At 36.6% G+C, this 15,844-nt stretch overlaps 1 protein-coding gene across 2 annotated transcripts in view; it reads right to left on the bottom strand.

Moving 5' to 3' along the window:
* Positions 1-2,570: 2,570 nt before the first annotated feature.
* LOC104903426 (uncharacterized) overlaps positions 2,571-15,844 on the bottom strand; it is a 44,179-nt gene continuing 30,905 nt past the window's right edge. The window contains exons 15-19 of one of the 2 annotated variants that reach the window (XM_010691454.3): positions 11,405-11,491; positions 3,973-4,023; positions 3,805-3,888; positions 3,235-3,285; positions 2,571-3,083 (exon numbers count right to left, since the gene is read on the bottom strand). In XM_010691454.3, the coding sequence (XP_010689756.1) occupies positions 3,000-3,083; positions 3,235-3,285; positions 3,805-3,888; positions 3,973-4,023; positions 11,405-11,491 (357 nt within the window). In that variant the 3' untranslated portion in view covers positions 2,571-2,999. Of the gene's footprint in view, positions 3,084-3,234; positions 3,286-3,804; positions 3,889-3,972; positions 4,024-4,968; positions 5,124-11,404; positions 11,492-15,844 lie in introns of those variants that run through there. The other variant, XR_007270177.2, reaches the window with a different exon arrangement.

The raw sequence follows: 15,844 nt of genomic DNA on the forward strand, positions 1-15,844 counted from the left end.
GTATATAAAAGGTATTGGGAAGCCAACAACAATAACAATATACTATATATGAAATAAATAGCGAATAATAGGAATATAAATAATGAATTAAGAACGCAAACAATTGTTAGCACGAAAAACCCAAGGAATGGGAAAAACCACGGTGACACTCTTGTTCATCAATCCACTATAATGATGTCAACGTCGGTACAAGTGTTTCAATAAAATCAGTACAAGAGCTTTGCAAAATATTATTGGAGAGAAAGAGAATATTAGCTAAGGAGTACTGAGAGTTAATTATAGCTAGAGAGTAAATTAGATAACCACTCCCCTATTTATACAATACATTAATAATACAAAATACAGTTTTTCACCAGGTACCCCTGATGTTTCATGAAATGCACTAGATACCCTCGTTGTTTCAGAAACGCACCAGATGCCCTTGTGTTTTGCATAACATGAACACCAAATACCCTTAATGACTAATGACGTCAAGTTTCCATTTGTCATTAAGCCTAAATCTAATGAACTTTTTTTTTCTCTTCCCCTTTCCTCTTCTTCAATTCCATTTCCTCTATGGAAGACCTTCCCTTTTATTTCCTTTTCTCCATGGACGAACCGTTTATAATTCATGCAATTTTGCTTACTCATATTCAAAGTTCATCCCTATCTAGATTCAAATCCAACTTTAAGTAAAAAAATTATACTCTGCTCTAACATTAATGAATTCAATAAACTGAAAAAATATGCATATAATTAAGCAACAATTAAAAAAAAAGTAAGAAACTTTGGATTACAGACCAACTTCACACCACCATTGCCACCTTACCACCACGAAGTCAAACACCAACATACCACCGAATACCACCATACCCAGATGTCGACGACAAACGTCGCCAACCCAAAACCAAAACCATCCCCCAAGACCAGATATCGCTAAAGTCAACCAACACTGCCGCCACCACCACAATCTCCTTCACCTACCAACACCACCACCACCGTGACCTCCTTCACCACCACCCTTGAATTCGCCGATCTTCTTCTCTCACCACCCTTCTTTCTCTCCTCGATCTCCTTCACCGACCCACCACCCTTTTTTCTCTCTCCTCAATCTCTCACTATCGATTTGGGAACCTCAATCACACTCCACACTTCTCTCTCTTTTTGATCTCCTTCACCAACCCATGATCGCCACGTCTTGATCAATTCACCATCACATTTCTTCTGCACCTCTTTTTTTTATGATTGATTTGGGGTTATTTGGTGGTGGTGCTGGTGTTGGTGGGTGGCTGAGATGTTGGAAATTGATTTGGGTCACACGGTGGATCTAGGTTGGATTCGATGGTTTTAGTGGTGGATTTCGATGGCGTCGGTGATGCGGGGTAGGGGGAGGGCGCTACGAGGATGGGTGGTGGTGGTGGTGGTGGTGAGTGATAGGGTGGCTAGTAGGCCGTGGGGTGGGGTAATTGGGTGGGCGGGTGACTAGGTGCATGCATGGGGGTTAATATTAGGGTAGGGTTAGAAGTTAGGGTTTAGTTAGTTAATTAGAGTTAATTAGGATTTAATTAGGATTTAATTAGGGTTATAGGGATTAGAGAAGTTAATTAACCCTAATGACTAGTGGAAACTTGACACCGTTAGTCATTAAGGGTATTTGGTGCATTTTATACAAATCACAAGGGCGTCTGGTGCATTTTATGCAAATCACAAGGGCATCTGGTGTATTTTCAAGACGAGGGTACTTGATGCATTTCGTGAAACCTCATGGTTACCTGGTGAAAAAACCCTAAAAATTATCCTTATAGCCATTGCCCAACCTTCCTTGAATATAGGACATGTCACACCCTCCTTGCAACTGCTTCTCAATTATTCCAACATGCGGTTATGATAGTGGACCAAAGGAACATTTCACACGTCCTTGGATAACTGAAGTTATCCTTCCCAATTTCAAATTATGACTCTTGCCCCCAACGTGCAATTTCTAGGGCCAAGCACTCTCTAGCTTCATTTTGTAAAAATCATCGTCCAAATGGATCACTCTCCTTACACAAATTATCAGAATAGACAATCTAATTTTAACACAAAATTAGACGAACCTAATAATGAATTTTTCTAACAATCCCATTCCATTTAACTTAACCTAACACTATTCTAGGTATTCCTTTTCTTCTCCTCTCTCTATTTTCTTGATTCTCGAACTTCAACAGACAACTTCAAAAAATAACTCGATAGTCTAAGGAAACGTGTTAAACTATTCACTACATGGATTAAACTAGTCAGTAAATCGATTAAATTAGTCACCAAATCCATTAAACTAGTCATCGAATCAATTACACTGGTCCTTAAATAGATTAAATTAGTCACATTATTAAAAAAAAAAAAAAAAGATGACATACTCTCTTCTTAGTATTAAGCTTGAACCGTACCTAATTTTAAATTAAAAGTAAGTGATCTCTCACAAGACAAACTGCTCCTCTTATTATATTGTTTTCCTTAAGAAATATGCCCATTGGGTGTGTTGCAATAATATCATAACGGAAGAATTACTGTGACATGTTTCAGGACAAAAAATCAAAAGTGGAGACAAGTACTTTTAAACAAGAAAATCAGAAGTTTTAACTTGAACAAACTAACTGCTTACGGCCAAAAAAATTACTCGCTCTCCACGTATCTTTGTTTTACATCACATATATACCAGTTTGTAAATTTATTTCTGTAGATTTAAAATTCAATACAAAATTTGTATTACTCCTGTTTCCTTTTCTTTTTCACCAATATATGCTTGTAAATCACCGAAAATAAACCTAAACTCAAAAAACTAAACTCATCCTCACAACTAGATGCCTCAGTCCTGATATAAATTATACAAGAGCAGGTCAGAAACTTTGGTCTTCGAGCTTTTAGCTCGTTACTTCTCAGTAGCCTCTGTTGAATCGCCTTTGTAGGCAACCTGCCCCCACAAAATGCGAGTATGGTTCATCAAGGGTACAAAACTTCATACCCTGATAATTATCAAGTCTTTATTCCTTAGGCTTTTTGCTCATTGTTTTGCGTTTGTTTACGTCAAGATATCTTTTCCTTAATCGAATAGCCTTGGGGGTAACCTGCACAGTAAGCATTCGCATCAGTCACAGATGACAAATGGAAAGAATGTTTCAAGTTCATAACCATCAAGTCAGCTATGGTTACTTATAGCAGAAAAACATCTAATGTCCTTTTAAAAAGAAAAATGTCTAATCAAAACATGCAGCTCACCTCTATCAGTTCATCAGACTGCACATAACCAATTGCTTCTTCTAGATTTATCTGTACAGAAGTACATAGAACTTTAATACTAGATTCAAACATCAATCATAAAGCAAGAAGACCTGCTCTAGGACTTTCAGCTTTTGGTTTTGGGGGGGGGGGGGGGGGGGGGGGGGGGGGGGGGGGGGGGGGGGGGGGGTGGGGGGGGGGGTTGTGTTGTAAAATCATCTGCAGAACTAATCGACATATACTCAAACGACTGATTATACTTGCTGGTATATTTTCTTCCTCTGTTGCAACACCCAAAGTCCATTCCCTCCCATCCTCTATTGCAAATTACAATAATTTTTAAGTCGATTCAAGTAAATAGCCCAAGGCACCACAAATTACAAGGTGGCAGTCACGCAATTGAAACATCTTGGTCACTCTAAACGACCTGCCTGAACATCTAAATTGGTTTGAAAAATACAAGATCTCCCAACTGCATGCCACATTTCGTTTCCTCTCTCCTTGTACTTTCTTTTGGTAGGCACAAGTGATAAAAATAGAGAAGATGAGACCAGTTTAAGGATTACGTACAAGACGTGGTGGAGACAGCTTCACATTTTCATCCTTAGAAGCAGCACGTATATTATTGAGCTCTTTTGCCCGTACAGGATTAACCTATAAGATGAAATCCAAACATAATATAAGATTGATCAAAAAAGATACTCAAAAATTATCATAGGATTCATAAATTTCCCATACATCAAGATCCGTGTCACGAGAATGTTCTCCAATGATCATACCATCATATGCCTGCAAAGAAAATTTAGGAAAAAGAAAAAACATGTCAAAAGAATTCACAAGCCAGTAGAGGTAGAAAAAGAAGTAAAATGCGAGAAGAAAAGATGATTTCAATAATGGGAAAGGTTGGTGGAACACAAAACAAAACATGCTGGATTACAAGATAAAAACATTTCTTTCCAACGTCCATATTCTCAGCTGTTCCACAGTCAACAAAACATAATGACATAATGATCATAAGAAACATGTATCAGTAAGACTCCTACTTCACTTCAATCGATATATTTTGTGTTGTTCATATGAGCACAAAAATGAATCCCTACAAATAAGTTACACCAAAGATAGATAACTTTGAGACTCCATATCTAGGGACTAGATCTCCATAGAGATGCGAGTAAATGGAAGATCCATCAACATCATATGGCCAGTCGACCTCAGCTAGCTGCAGAACCCAGCAATTGACAGAAGAGAATATAACAAACTCTCCATATAGATCCACTGGATCCTTTTTTCAAGTTCCCACGCTGCCGATGTCAGAAACTTAAATGTATGATTCCATACAAGCAGGAAATAGATAATTTGCGTACTATCAATAATTTTTCATCCCTACTGGGAGAAATTTGCTACAAATTCTGTAGGCTGCCAATTTAAACCACATCCAAGGAACAAAGGATCAAAGAATTTAGACACCCACATAGGTCCCATCACAATTATAATACCTTGTGAAAAAATATTAAGGGGGTAAGGTCTCTGGTTTGCACTTGACCCATGGGTTAAATGGGTAAAATCAATACCTATAACCCAATGTTCGATAACTAAAATATAATAAACACCTTGTCCACCATCTAGTCATTTCCTCTCACATTGCTACTCCTAATCTCTCTACAATTCAGAGTAATAGCAAGAGCAAGAGTCCCATTATCGAAGTTTGTCAGCCATAGATCAATAAGCTATTACCATGTGGAAGTGCTGAGCGCCGATAATGACCTCCAACTTTTGAAAGTCTCTTGCTATATGTTTTCAAAGAAAACCAGATTCCTCCCAGATTTATACATCTCAGAAAACAATCAGGTTCTTCCTTGCACTTTACCTCCCATGATAGCTGCCCCTTCCTGCTAATATGCAAGCACGCAACCACCAAAATCTATTGAGAAATTGATTGACAATAGAAACCAATATTTGATTGGATCTCATAAGTTGATTGTTAGTCATAAGTTTATTTGATGTTAGTTTCACTAGCTACGTCGCCTTGAGCACCCAAAGTTGTCTTAGTTAATCAGTCGATTATCTTTGGGGTCGTTTGGCTGGCAAAGAAAATCACGAGAATATCCGGTTTCTAAAAAGTGTAAAATGGGTTTGTTTAGTTGACAATATTTACAAAATGGGGGAAGTGAAATTTTACTTCTGACAAAATGGGGGAAGTAACTTACCGAATCTTCACCCCTAAGTAAGTAAAAATACACGAGAAGTCCTATTTCTTTGAAAAAAAATCAAACAACACTTTCTATTTCACATGAATTTAGTGAAGGAATTAAATTCATGTGTATTAGGAACTTATGGGATTTTCTACTTCCTATGATAAACCAAACAATCACTTAATATATTGATTAAGGATAAGGTTTCGTTAGTAGATATTAATTGCGGTTTTTTCACTAGGTATCCTAAGTTTTCACCAAAAGCACGAGGTACCCTCGTTGTTTTGGAAATATACTAGATGCCCTTGTCATTTGCATAAGATGCACAAAATACCCTTAATGACTAACGGTGTTAAGTTTCCGTTAGCTTTTAGGGTTAATTAAACCTTAACTTGTCTCAATTAACTAACTAAACCTTACTTCTAACCCTACCCTAATACCCACCCTCTAACTTCAAACCATAACCTAACCTTAACCCCCTAACTTCAAACTCTAACCTCACCACCCAAGCACCTCCCCACCTCCTCCCCACTCGTGCAGCAGCCCCACCCCCTGCATCTTCCCTCCCCCGTCGATTTCCCCACCCCCACCCGGATTACACCTCAACCCACCCATTTTCCGAGATTCATGTATATCTTTAATATCCGAATTCGTGAACCGGGTTGTTAGTATTACTAATGGGGGAGGGGGGGGGGATTTGACAAGGGTGGGGGGAGCTGCGGGAGGGTCGATGCAGGTGGGGGAGCTTCAGGAGGGTGGGCTTCTTTAGGGGGTGGGGGAGGAGGGGGGATACTAGGGTGGTGGGGGAAGGTTTGGGGGTTAGGATAGTATTTAGGTTTCAGGGTTTGGATTTAGGGCTTAGGGATATAGGGACTAGGGTTAAGATTTAGAGGTTTAAGAGTTAGGATTAGGATTAACAATGGCAAGATGGTAAATAAAGATAACAAAAACTTAAAACCGTTAGTCATTAAGGGTATTTGGTGCATTTTATGCATGACAAGGGCATCTGGTGCATTTCCAAAACAACGAGGATACCTGGTCCATTTCATGAAAGCTAGGGGTACTAGGTGAAAAAAACGTATTTATTAATATCTTAAACTAATTTTGTTTCCTAAAGTAAATAAGAGATATAAGAAAGTTAGGGTTATTTTGTCTTTTAACTTAACTCATGGGCTCTTTAATATTAGTTCAATGTTTATAAGAAAAAAGAGAATATGACAAGAACGGTCCCAACTAATTGGGCGTTCCACCACTTTCAGTCCCAACTTTAATTATTCCACAACAAGCCCAACTATACTTCATCTTTTACACTTCATCTTTTACATCATACTCCCAATTTATCGGTAATTGGTTGTAAGAGTCAAATTTTCTTTTTTCTTCTTTTAATCATCCAAATATCCACTTAACCAGTTAATTTTCCTCCCAACCATTAACTGCTTCCTTTTGTTTCCTAATAGTGCCGAAGATAGCTAACCACAATCTGCAAGTGCCCCTCTCTATCTACATCTCTCATTTCTCTCTCTCTCTCTCTTCATACTCACCTAAATGAAACAGCAGCGAAAATTGCATGCAAGTCAAGAACCAAAAGGACCTTTTACTGGATTAGCAGCTTATACAACTCCCAAAAATTCAAACCCTCTCCTCACCATCAATGAAGCTTCAAGCTCAGAAAAAATACATTTCTTCCGACAAAATACCTTTAAATCCCTAATGTATAACTATACAAGGGTGAAATTGTTCAACCACATTTTGGCTATATGATAATTACTATCCAACAATCCCATTATGAAAAGTGAAAACAATTTCAAACTATTTGTAAAAACGTCTCAACAATACCAAATTGTAAAATTGTCATTACGCACAAGCAAAGAGGGAGAAGAACAAGTGGACGAAGCAGTGACCAACACCTAATTTTGAAAGATAGCACAACTAACTCGCAAATTAGGATTTTTTGTTGGTAATAAATTTTTTTAGATTTCGAGGTTAATATGAAAGTAATTTCATGATATTAATAGAGGGCTTTGCTAAATTTGCACCTTAGTTACCATGTAAGATTTAATTTTAGGAAATTTCGGATTTTTCTTGTTTCAATCTCACTATATCTTTCTGAAATTTTCATGAGCACCCTCTGAGCAAATGGATCACGTGACTCATATTACATGCTACAGCAACCTCTTCTGCTGGGACCATGTAAGGCTTACACAAGTACCAAAACAACCACAATATGCACCACTTCCAATTGGAAAACAAATTCTAGTCATATAAGCAACTGTCAATGGATTATGTGATCAAATGCCCCTAGATAAAAAATTTCAATGAGTGAACCATTCCCAATAGTGTAAAACCAGAATCATGACAATCCCTTAAGGGGGAGTTAACTAAGGAAAAAAAATGGATCATGCAAGGCTTACACAAGCACCAAAACAACCACAATATGCACCACTTCCAATTGGAAAACATATTCTAGTCATATATGCAACTGTCAATGGATTATGTGATTGAATGGCACTAGATAAAAATTTTCAATGAGTGAACCATTCCAAATAGTGTAAAACCAGAATCAGGACAATCCCTTGGGGGGGGTGGGTTAACTAACGAAAAAAAATGGAACTTAATGAGGTATATTGGGCCTGTGTGGATTTATCAAAAGTTGGGACCAAAATAGGTGGAAGTCCCATTGTTAGGAGTTAGGACCATTCTTGTCAATTTTTCCTAAAAAACAGTGTGGGTTGAGCTACATAATCTTTTGACAAGTTGTTTACATGAATTTTAGTTCCCTCATAATAAAATCACGATCAAGAAACATAGCTTCTTCAGACTATTGATTGATTTTTGTCCCTAACACCAATTATAAACTTCGATACACCATTCTAGATTCTATCAAAAGAATCTGCCTTGGTCCCCATAAACTTTCTTCTAAGTCATCATCCCATATCATCAGCCTTTCAATGAATATCTGTGGTGCACACCATGGGCTCAGAATAATCAACTTGAGATGAATGAAAAGTTGTAATTATCAACGCTTTGAATTTAGTAAGTTGTTCCTTTAATATTTTGATCCAAAATTAAGGTTTATTTGCCTTTGATATATTACGAACTCATACATTTTTTTTCTCTATCAATCCTAGGAAAGGCAGGAACTACACGAGCAAGATTTTTGTTTGCCGTAGAAAGCCACTAAGCCTCATGGTGATTAAGGGATCTTATTTGCTTTTGGATATCAAGGGCTCTTATTAAAGATGATACACAATCTTACTAATAGAAATTAAAAAAAAAAACACAAATATACTACTTCCATTCCATACACCATATGGGAGTGGCACACAAATCAAGGAGCCCATGTGATGAATAGATATAGGAAGAGATAAAAAGAGGGATTGATGTGATAGGAGAAAGATAGAAAGAACTTATTACCAAATAAGACTCTGGTGAGAATTATATGAAAACTTCCCAATATAGAAAATAATGCAATTTTATGGAGCAAGGAAGTAATTTATACAAGTACACAACGAGAACAATGTCAAGTAAATTAAAAAAAAAATGCACGTTGCATATCAATGTCACAAGACATTGCAGAGTGGATTTCGAGTGTAGGGTCGACCTCAAATGCTATATCTAACCAAACGTAAGTCAAATTCACTACCTATGTTTACCATTTCAATGGGCCATTTTAATAACTTTAACTATAAAATTTTAATAACGCACAAATCAAGCAAATTCTAAGCTTAGCACATTGTTTGGATAGGATATGGAGAGAAAGGGAACAATTTAATGTATTCGGAGGGATATTGGAATCCATCTTCCCCTTCCCTTTCCTCCTTTATCCCCCCCCCCCTCTCCTTTCCCTCCTATGTTGCTACCCAAATAAAGTGTAAGGCTTTATGCACAAATATGCAGCACTTACACTTCATATCTTACATATTGAAGTCCCAAATCCCAACATCCTCATAAGTCTTAATAGTTCCAAGGTTCACTTAATTTTCATTACAAGGGGTGAATAGACAAATCCACAACCAATAAGATCCCTTGACCATATATCCTGAATCGAACAGCCAATTTCCTAAAGCCAGTTCTGGTTCCAGATTTTAACTCTTGATACTTTCTTTTGAAGGATATATGTGGCACTAAAATAGTGTTAGTGGGTCTTGATCTGACAGGAGATTTACTGCTACTCTTGGTTCTGAAAAAAACTGGATCGACTGGTTTCACAACCAAAACTGGCTATAGATCTCCAACTGAAGCATCTGCCTTTTGGAACCTCAACATATGCATTTGAGCTGCCAGTGACCCGAGTATTAGTAAGCTAGCTAGTTGATAACATGAGTCATAAAAATTGATAAGATGGAGGTTGTTAACATGAGTACCAATATAATTTCAAACAAAAACAGAAAATGGAGATGAGAATCAAGTAACTTTTTTTTGAGAAAATTATGAAGAGGTTAAGATTAGGAGGAGCAAGTTGGTAACAATGGTACCAACCCAAAGAGTTGAAGATCTCAAGATGTTTTTTTTATTATTAGGAAACATAATTGGTCCAAATACCAACTCCTGTTGGCCTAGCTTGCATGGCACATCAACTTAGTAGTTGGATACAAGGCTAAATAGCCCAGAAGTCAATTCCCAACGTATTGTTGGGATGAGGATTCGAACCCGGGCATTTGCCCAAGAATTCGGGGTGGTACTCCAATGAGTTACCACCTCTCTCTCGAAGATTTACAAGATGTGAAGAAGAAGCAAAGTTGAGGTTAGTTGGTGATATTTGCACTGACAAAAACAATTTTAGTGCTTGGTCGGGTCGTTGATGACAAGTGCATCAACAAATTTAAAATATTAAAGGACAATATTTTTCAAGATTAAGGGGAGTATTAGAGGTTAATCTAGAAAAATCTAGATGTTTAATGAAAAATATAATATGTAGTCTAGAAAAATCTTGCATCAAGTGGAAAAATCAAAGATATGTGATGTAGAAATATATAATAGTATTAGAAATGTGTAGAAAAATCTAGAATATAGTATACAAAAACTATATGAAGAGAGCTAAGTAAAAGAGCTCCCACAAAATATTTTAGAGGGAGAACAAGAGTTCTATTAAAGAGATAAGTGAGAGATATGTGCTCTCACAAATATAGTTGTACAATTCTTATGAATGTAATAAATAAAAATGCAATTTAGTTATATTATGGAGGGTCCATCAAAACTTCTACATGCGCCCAAAATTTCTATTATATATAATTGGAAAGAAGAAGAACAGAAAAGAAAAAAGAAACTCATGAACTTGTCAGCAAAAATTCCTAAGAGAAAAAAATATATAATTGAAAGAGAAAGAACAGAAAAGGGCACAAAAAAACGAAAAGAGAAGAGAAACAAATAGATAAATCAAGCATTAAATGGACCAAAAGTGCATGAATGTTGCACGGAAGGAGCAACCAGCACAGAACGTTTGAGTGAATAATATGCATGCAGATCTGTTTTAAACGCTTATGAAAATTGTTCAACCATAAAAAAACATAATGTTTTTTGGTGGGACATGTGCCACCTAAGACCCAATGTCGGTCCACCACTAGGTGCTGACATGAACCATTTCTTTTAATTTTAGCCACAATAAGCAACAAGCTCAAACAAATGATATCTTAACAAACTTTGTTTCAAGAGGGCAAGTGAACAAAATTTATTTATTTTCGTTTCCATCTAAAGAAATAATTTAAAATAAGCATTGTAAAGAACCACAACTCATTTCAAGAGAGAGGGGTGGGAGGGGGGGGGGGGGTGATGGTAGAGCCTCCACCGCCTAACCATGAGGTTGGATCACCCCCAAAATGGACCACTGTGGTGGTTACCTTCTAGGTAATAGGTTGGCATTCCCTATCTTCCCCAAGGCCTCAACCTTACATGGGTTGTGCCATACGTGGCTAGTTAATTCTGAATCAGAAAAAGAAAAATAATTGAGCGGGAGACAAAATTATATAGCAGTTTCGAACCTCCATCCCAGGATTCACAAATAGGATTCCACGTGCTTCTAGACTCATTAGCGCATGAGCTGTTATAGTTCCATTTCCCATGGACACCTGCACAGATTATTAAAATTAATTTAGGATCAAAACCTGCAATAGCTTTTTACCTCCAAGACACAAAAGCAACCCGGTATCTTTCAGGTAGTGAACAGCCTTTACCCTCAAAGTTTTTTAGGGATACATTATCACATAATCCAATGCAAGCTAAACAAGATAAGATGACTCCAAAACTTTCAGAAGAATCTGAAAATAAATAAATGACCAAAGAATGCAGTGAGCCTCTTCATAGCTCCTTTTTAAGAACTCTCATCCTTTATGTAGGATAACAGCTCTCTGTCATTAAGTTTGCCAGGGATATACTGAAGGGTAAAGTTCCATTTTGTTTTTAATCATTAATGAATAACTGAGTAATAGCAAACACATGAGCTTGTATTTCAGTCTTTCTAAAATTATTGGCTTTAAATTTGTGAACATATATTTTATTCTTCAGCCGTCTATCAAATGCTTAGAGAATTCGTGCTAATCTAGAGACCATTTTTTAATGCTTGATAGGGTTTCTGAATTGAAACAAATACAACTGCCGATTAGTTTTGAAGCCCTAAATAATTAAATTTGAAGCCCTTCAAATTTTACTTTAAAACCTTGGAGCATTTTCCCCTATATGATGTGTTCCATGATCAAATTACAAGACGAAGAGCTCAGCCATCACAATCCATTCCATTAGATAACTGGTAAACAATGGTGGTAATGATAATAACGTGTAATTTCATGAGGGTAGTCTCATGCAAACATCCATGGTAATTTATTCCATTCCTAACATCTCTTTTTTTCATAAATTTTCACTGTGGTAACAGAAAATGTGAAGAATAATCTCTATTATATAAGGGAAGGGGGAGCAATGGTGTCCTCTTTTGAAATGCCTATTTTGCCCCTCTTCCCATTCTAAATTACAAATTCACTTACAAATCAAAGGGGGCTTCAAACAAAAATACCAAAAATATAATTATAACAATCACTCACAAGTCAACTAAAATCATAAAATTGCAAATTACTAAAATGAGGAAACTTTATAAAAACTTAAAAATTCACTTACAAACTACAACCTTTAAAAAAATTGACTTGAAATCAAAGTGTCCACTTTCTTTACAATTTATGAAGTACTCTACTTAATTCCAAATCAACTAAAAAATTATAATATTAGAAATCATAAATAAGTTCAATAAAAAAATAGAATTTAACTTTGAAAAGTAAAAAAAAAAACAAAAAGAATGGTGAGAGACTTAAGTGACATAAACTAAACCAATCAAATTTTGCAACTAAAAACAATTATACTTTGTATGTCTAATGTTCAAATTTTGACTCTTATGCCGAAGAAATCGAGTTTCTATTTCGAAATAAACTCAAGCACGCATCGCGTGCAAAAAATTCTAGTTTCGTATAAAGGAATGGAGTTCCATTATCATGGACATTGACATGACATGACGCTTTCCTTAAAAAGTTCCTGTGATAACTCATGATTTACAAATGTGATTTCCAGGGATTTATTGCTGGCATGTAATTTGATTTGCTTCTTATAATAACGGGATTTGAATAATATTCTGTCATATCCCACTTAGCTGATTCTTTCTTTCTCACAGCTGTTTTATTTCAGAAATAAATGGTTCTTTCTCTGCTTCTCACAACTGTTTTATTTCAGGGATTAAATGGTTCTTTCTCTGCTTTATATACTTGTCATGTTTACTTAATAAGAAAGAAAAATATCATATTTTCCCCATAATAACTACACGGTATGAAAAATTGACACAAACTGTCCCAACTATAAGCGTTCTGCCGTTTCTAGTCCTAATTAAGGATTATTTCTGATCAGTCCCAACTATGCATCATTTTTTACAAAATTGGTCTGAGTTAACTATATACATGTTTAACATGTTATTTTTTTATATTTCTTAAACTGGTTTTCTTCTTTCTCCTCTTTCTCTCTCCTCCCTCCTTCCTCCCCTGCCACCCCCGAATCCCCTTCCAACTATGCATCATTACTACTGTTGAAATTTGAAACCAAAGTCAAATTTCCAATTCAAAATTTTCTTTACTATCATTTTTTCGTAATTAAATTTATAGGTCATTCTTCCAGTACCTAGAATAAACATTCTTCATATTGAACACTAACGAACTGTCGCTACTAATTAAACAATGATATAACGCGGATCTTCTCCCATTCAATTCGTGAAGGAACATTAAAATTGATAGAATACCATATAGCTAATTAAGGTAAAATAGAAAATTTATCGTCATTAAAACAAGACTTTGTTAGAAATATTTATGGGGCTCTGATGCATGTTTGAGGCTCTGTTACTATGACTTAACTTTGACACTACATTCAAATTCCACAAACAAGTAAGCCACGTTTTTTACTATCAGCAAAGAACAAGTTTAAACTTTGAAGGGAGGGGGTTTCGGGGAAGGGGAGGGGTGGCGGGACAGGGGAGGATAAGGGGTTTCGGGGAGGGGTGGCAGTGCAGGGAAGAGGGTGGCAAGGGTGGTGGTGTCAAAGGTTTACCTGTTTAGGAAGGTCAGGTGACCTACTAGGACCATTTTTGTAAAGTAGCCCCCCAAAAGTTGAGACTGAAAATGGCGAAACCCCCATAGTCGGAATTGTTCCTGTCAATTTTTCCTAAACCTTTCAATCTCTAAAATCCATCATCTTCCAAGCACAACATGAAGACAGAAAAACCCAACTCATCCTCATCTGAAATAAATGTTTTTGATAATCATGGTAATCCAAACATTCCTTGTCCCGTTACTGGTCATAAGTTAAATTGGAATTACTATCGCCAATGGTCTAAATCTGTCATAACATACATGTGGAAGAGGAAAAATGAATTTCACAGGTGAGATCTCTTCTCCAAAACCAGCGGATCCAAAATTTAAAAGCTGGAAGAAAGAAAATAATATGGTCATGTCATGACTGGTCAATTCCATGACAAACGAAATTGGTGACTGTTTCTTACTTTACCACACATGAAATATGGGAAGCTGCAGAAGATTTTTATTTCACCAAAGAGAATGCCTCTCAAAATTTTTGAGATTAATCAATATTACAAAGTCCTCTCCCGTCATTGGTAACGACTAGATGTATACGAAGTACATCAATGGAAGTCCACTGATGATGCAAAAACCTAAAAAGAAATTGTTGAGAAGAAGAGGATATTCAAATTCTTGATGGGACTTAACAAGATCTTGATGAGGTCCAGGGAAAAAAAAACTAGGGATGAAGCCTTTACCAAACATCCAACATGTGTTTTTCAAGGTATATCGAGAAGAAAGTAGGAAATGATGATGCTTGGAGAGCCCACTATAACCAAAAGTGAGAACTCTGCTTTGGCTATTCTGGGAATTAGCCCCAACAAAGACAACTAGTATAAGAAAGATTCACCTTCGTGATTTTTGTAGAAACCCAGCTTCCATGGCAACCTACTGAGCAGTCGATGAAACCATGTCACAGTTGATGAAACTCCATCCAAGCCAATCCATTTAGCAAAGAACAATGAAAGCACTGCAGAAAATCCTTACACAGCAAAATCCTACTCCAAGTGCCATTTGGACAGTATCCCATTGAGCTAGGATCTATAGCACAGGAAAAGGTAATAGTTGGAGTGCCTTTGCTAGTAAATTCAGGAAAATACCCCCTTGGAACCTAGACTGGGGGATTTTGATCACATGACCAGAGACAACTCTTTTTCATAACTACCATTCTTATCAGGAAATTATCTTACTAAAAATTGCTAATGGGTCTCTTTCTAAGCTAGCAGGATCAGGTTTTGTCATTATAGGAGACAGAGATCTGACTTTAAAATTAGTACTTCATGTGCCCAATTTGGACCGCGATTTTTATCAAATTGATTTTTAAATTGATAAGCAAGCTCACTCAACAACATAATTGTGTTGCTAAAATATTCTCAGATTCGTGTGAATTTCAGGATTTGGATTCGAGAAGGATGATTGGCGGTGCTGAAATGAGTTCTGGACGTTTTCTTCTCAAAGTCAAAGAGTTTCCCAGAATTCGAACACATAATGCAGTGTGTGATAGGAGTCTTGCCTCTTGTGATAATTCCAATAAAGATGGTGCAATTATGATGTGGCATCATCGTTTAGGACATATTTGTTATATTGCCAATAAGTGTTTCCTTGTTTGTAAATAATAATCTAAGATCCTTTCAACGTGAGGTGTGTCAATTCTCAAAACATGTTCGCAATTCTTACCATTCCATTCCATATAGATCATCCCGTCCTTCTTCAATGATTCACAGCGAGGTCTTGGCCCATCTAGAATTTGAAGTAGCACTAGCCATAGGTGGTTTATATCATTTGCAGATGATCACACTAGACTCATCTAGTTGTTTCTTAAAT

Source organism: Beta vulgaris, chromosome 9 (assembly GCF_026745355.1).
Source record: "Beta vulgaris subsp. vulgaris cultivar EL10 chromosome 9, EL10.2, whole genome shotgun sequence".
Taxonomy (NCBI): Eukaryota; Viridiplantae; Streptophyta; class Magnoliopsida; order Caryophyllales; family Amaranthaceae; genus Beta; species Beta vulgaris.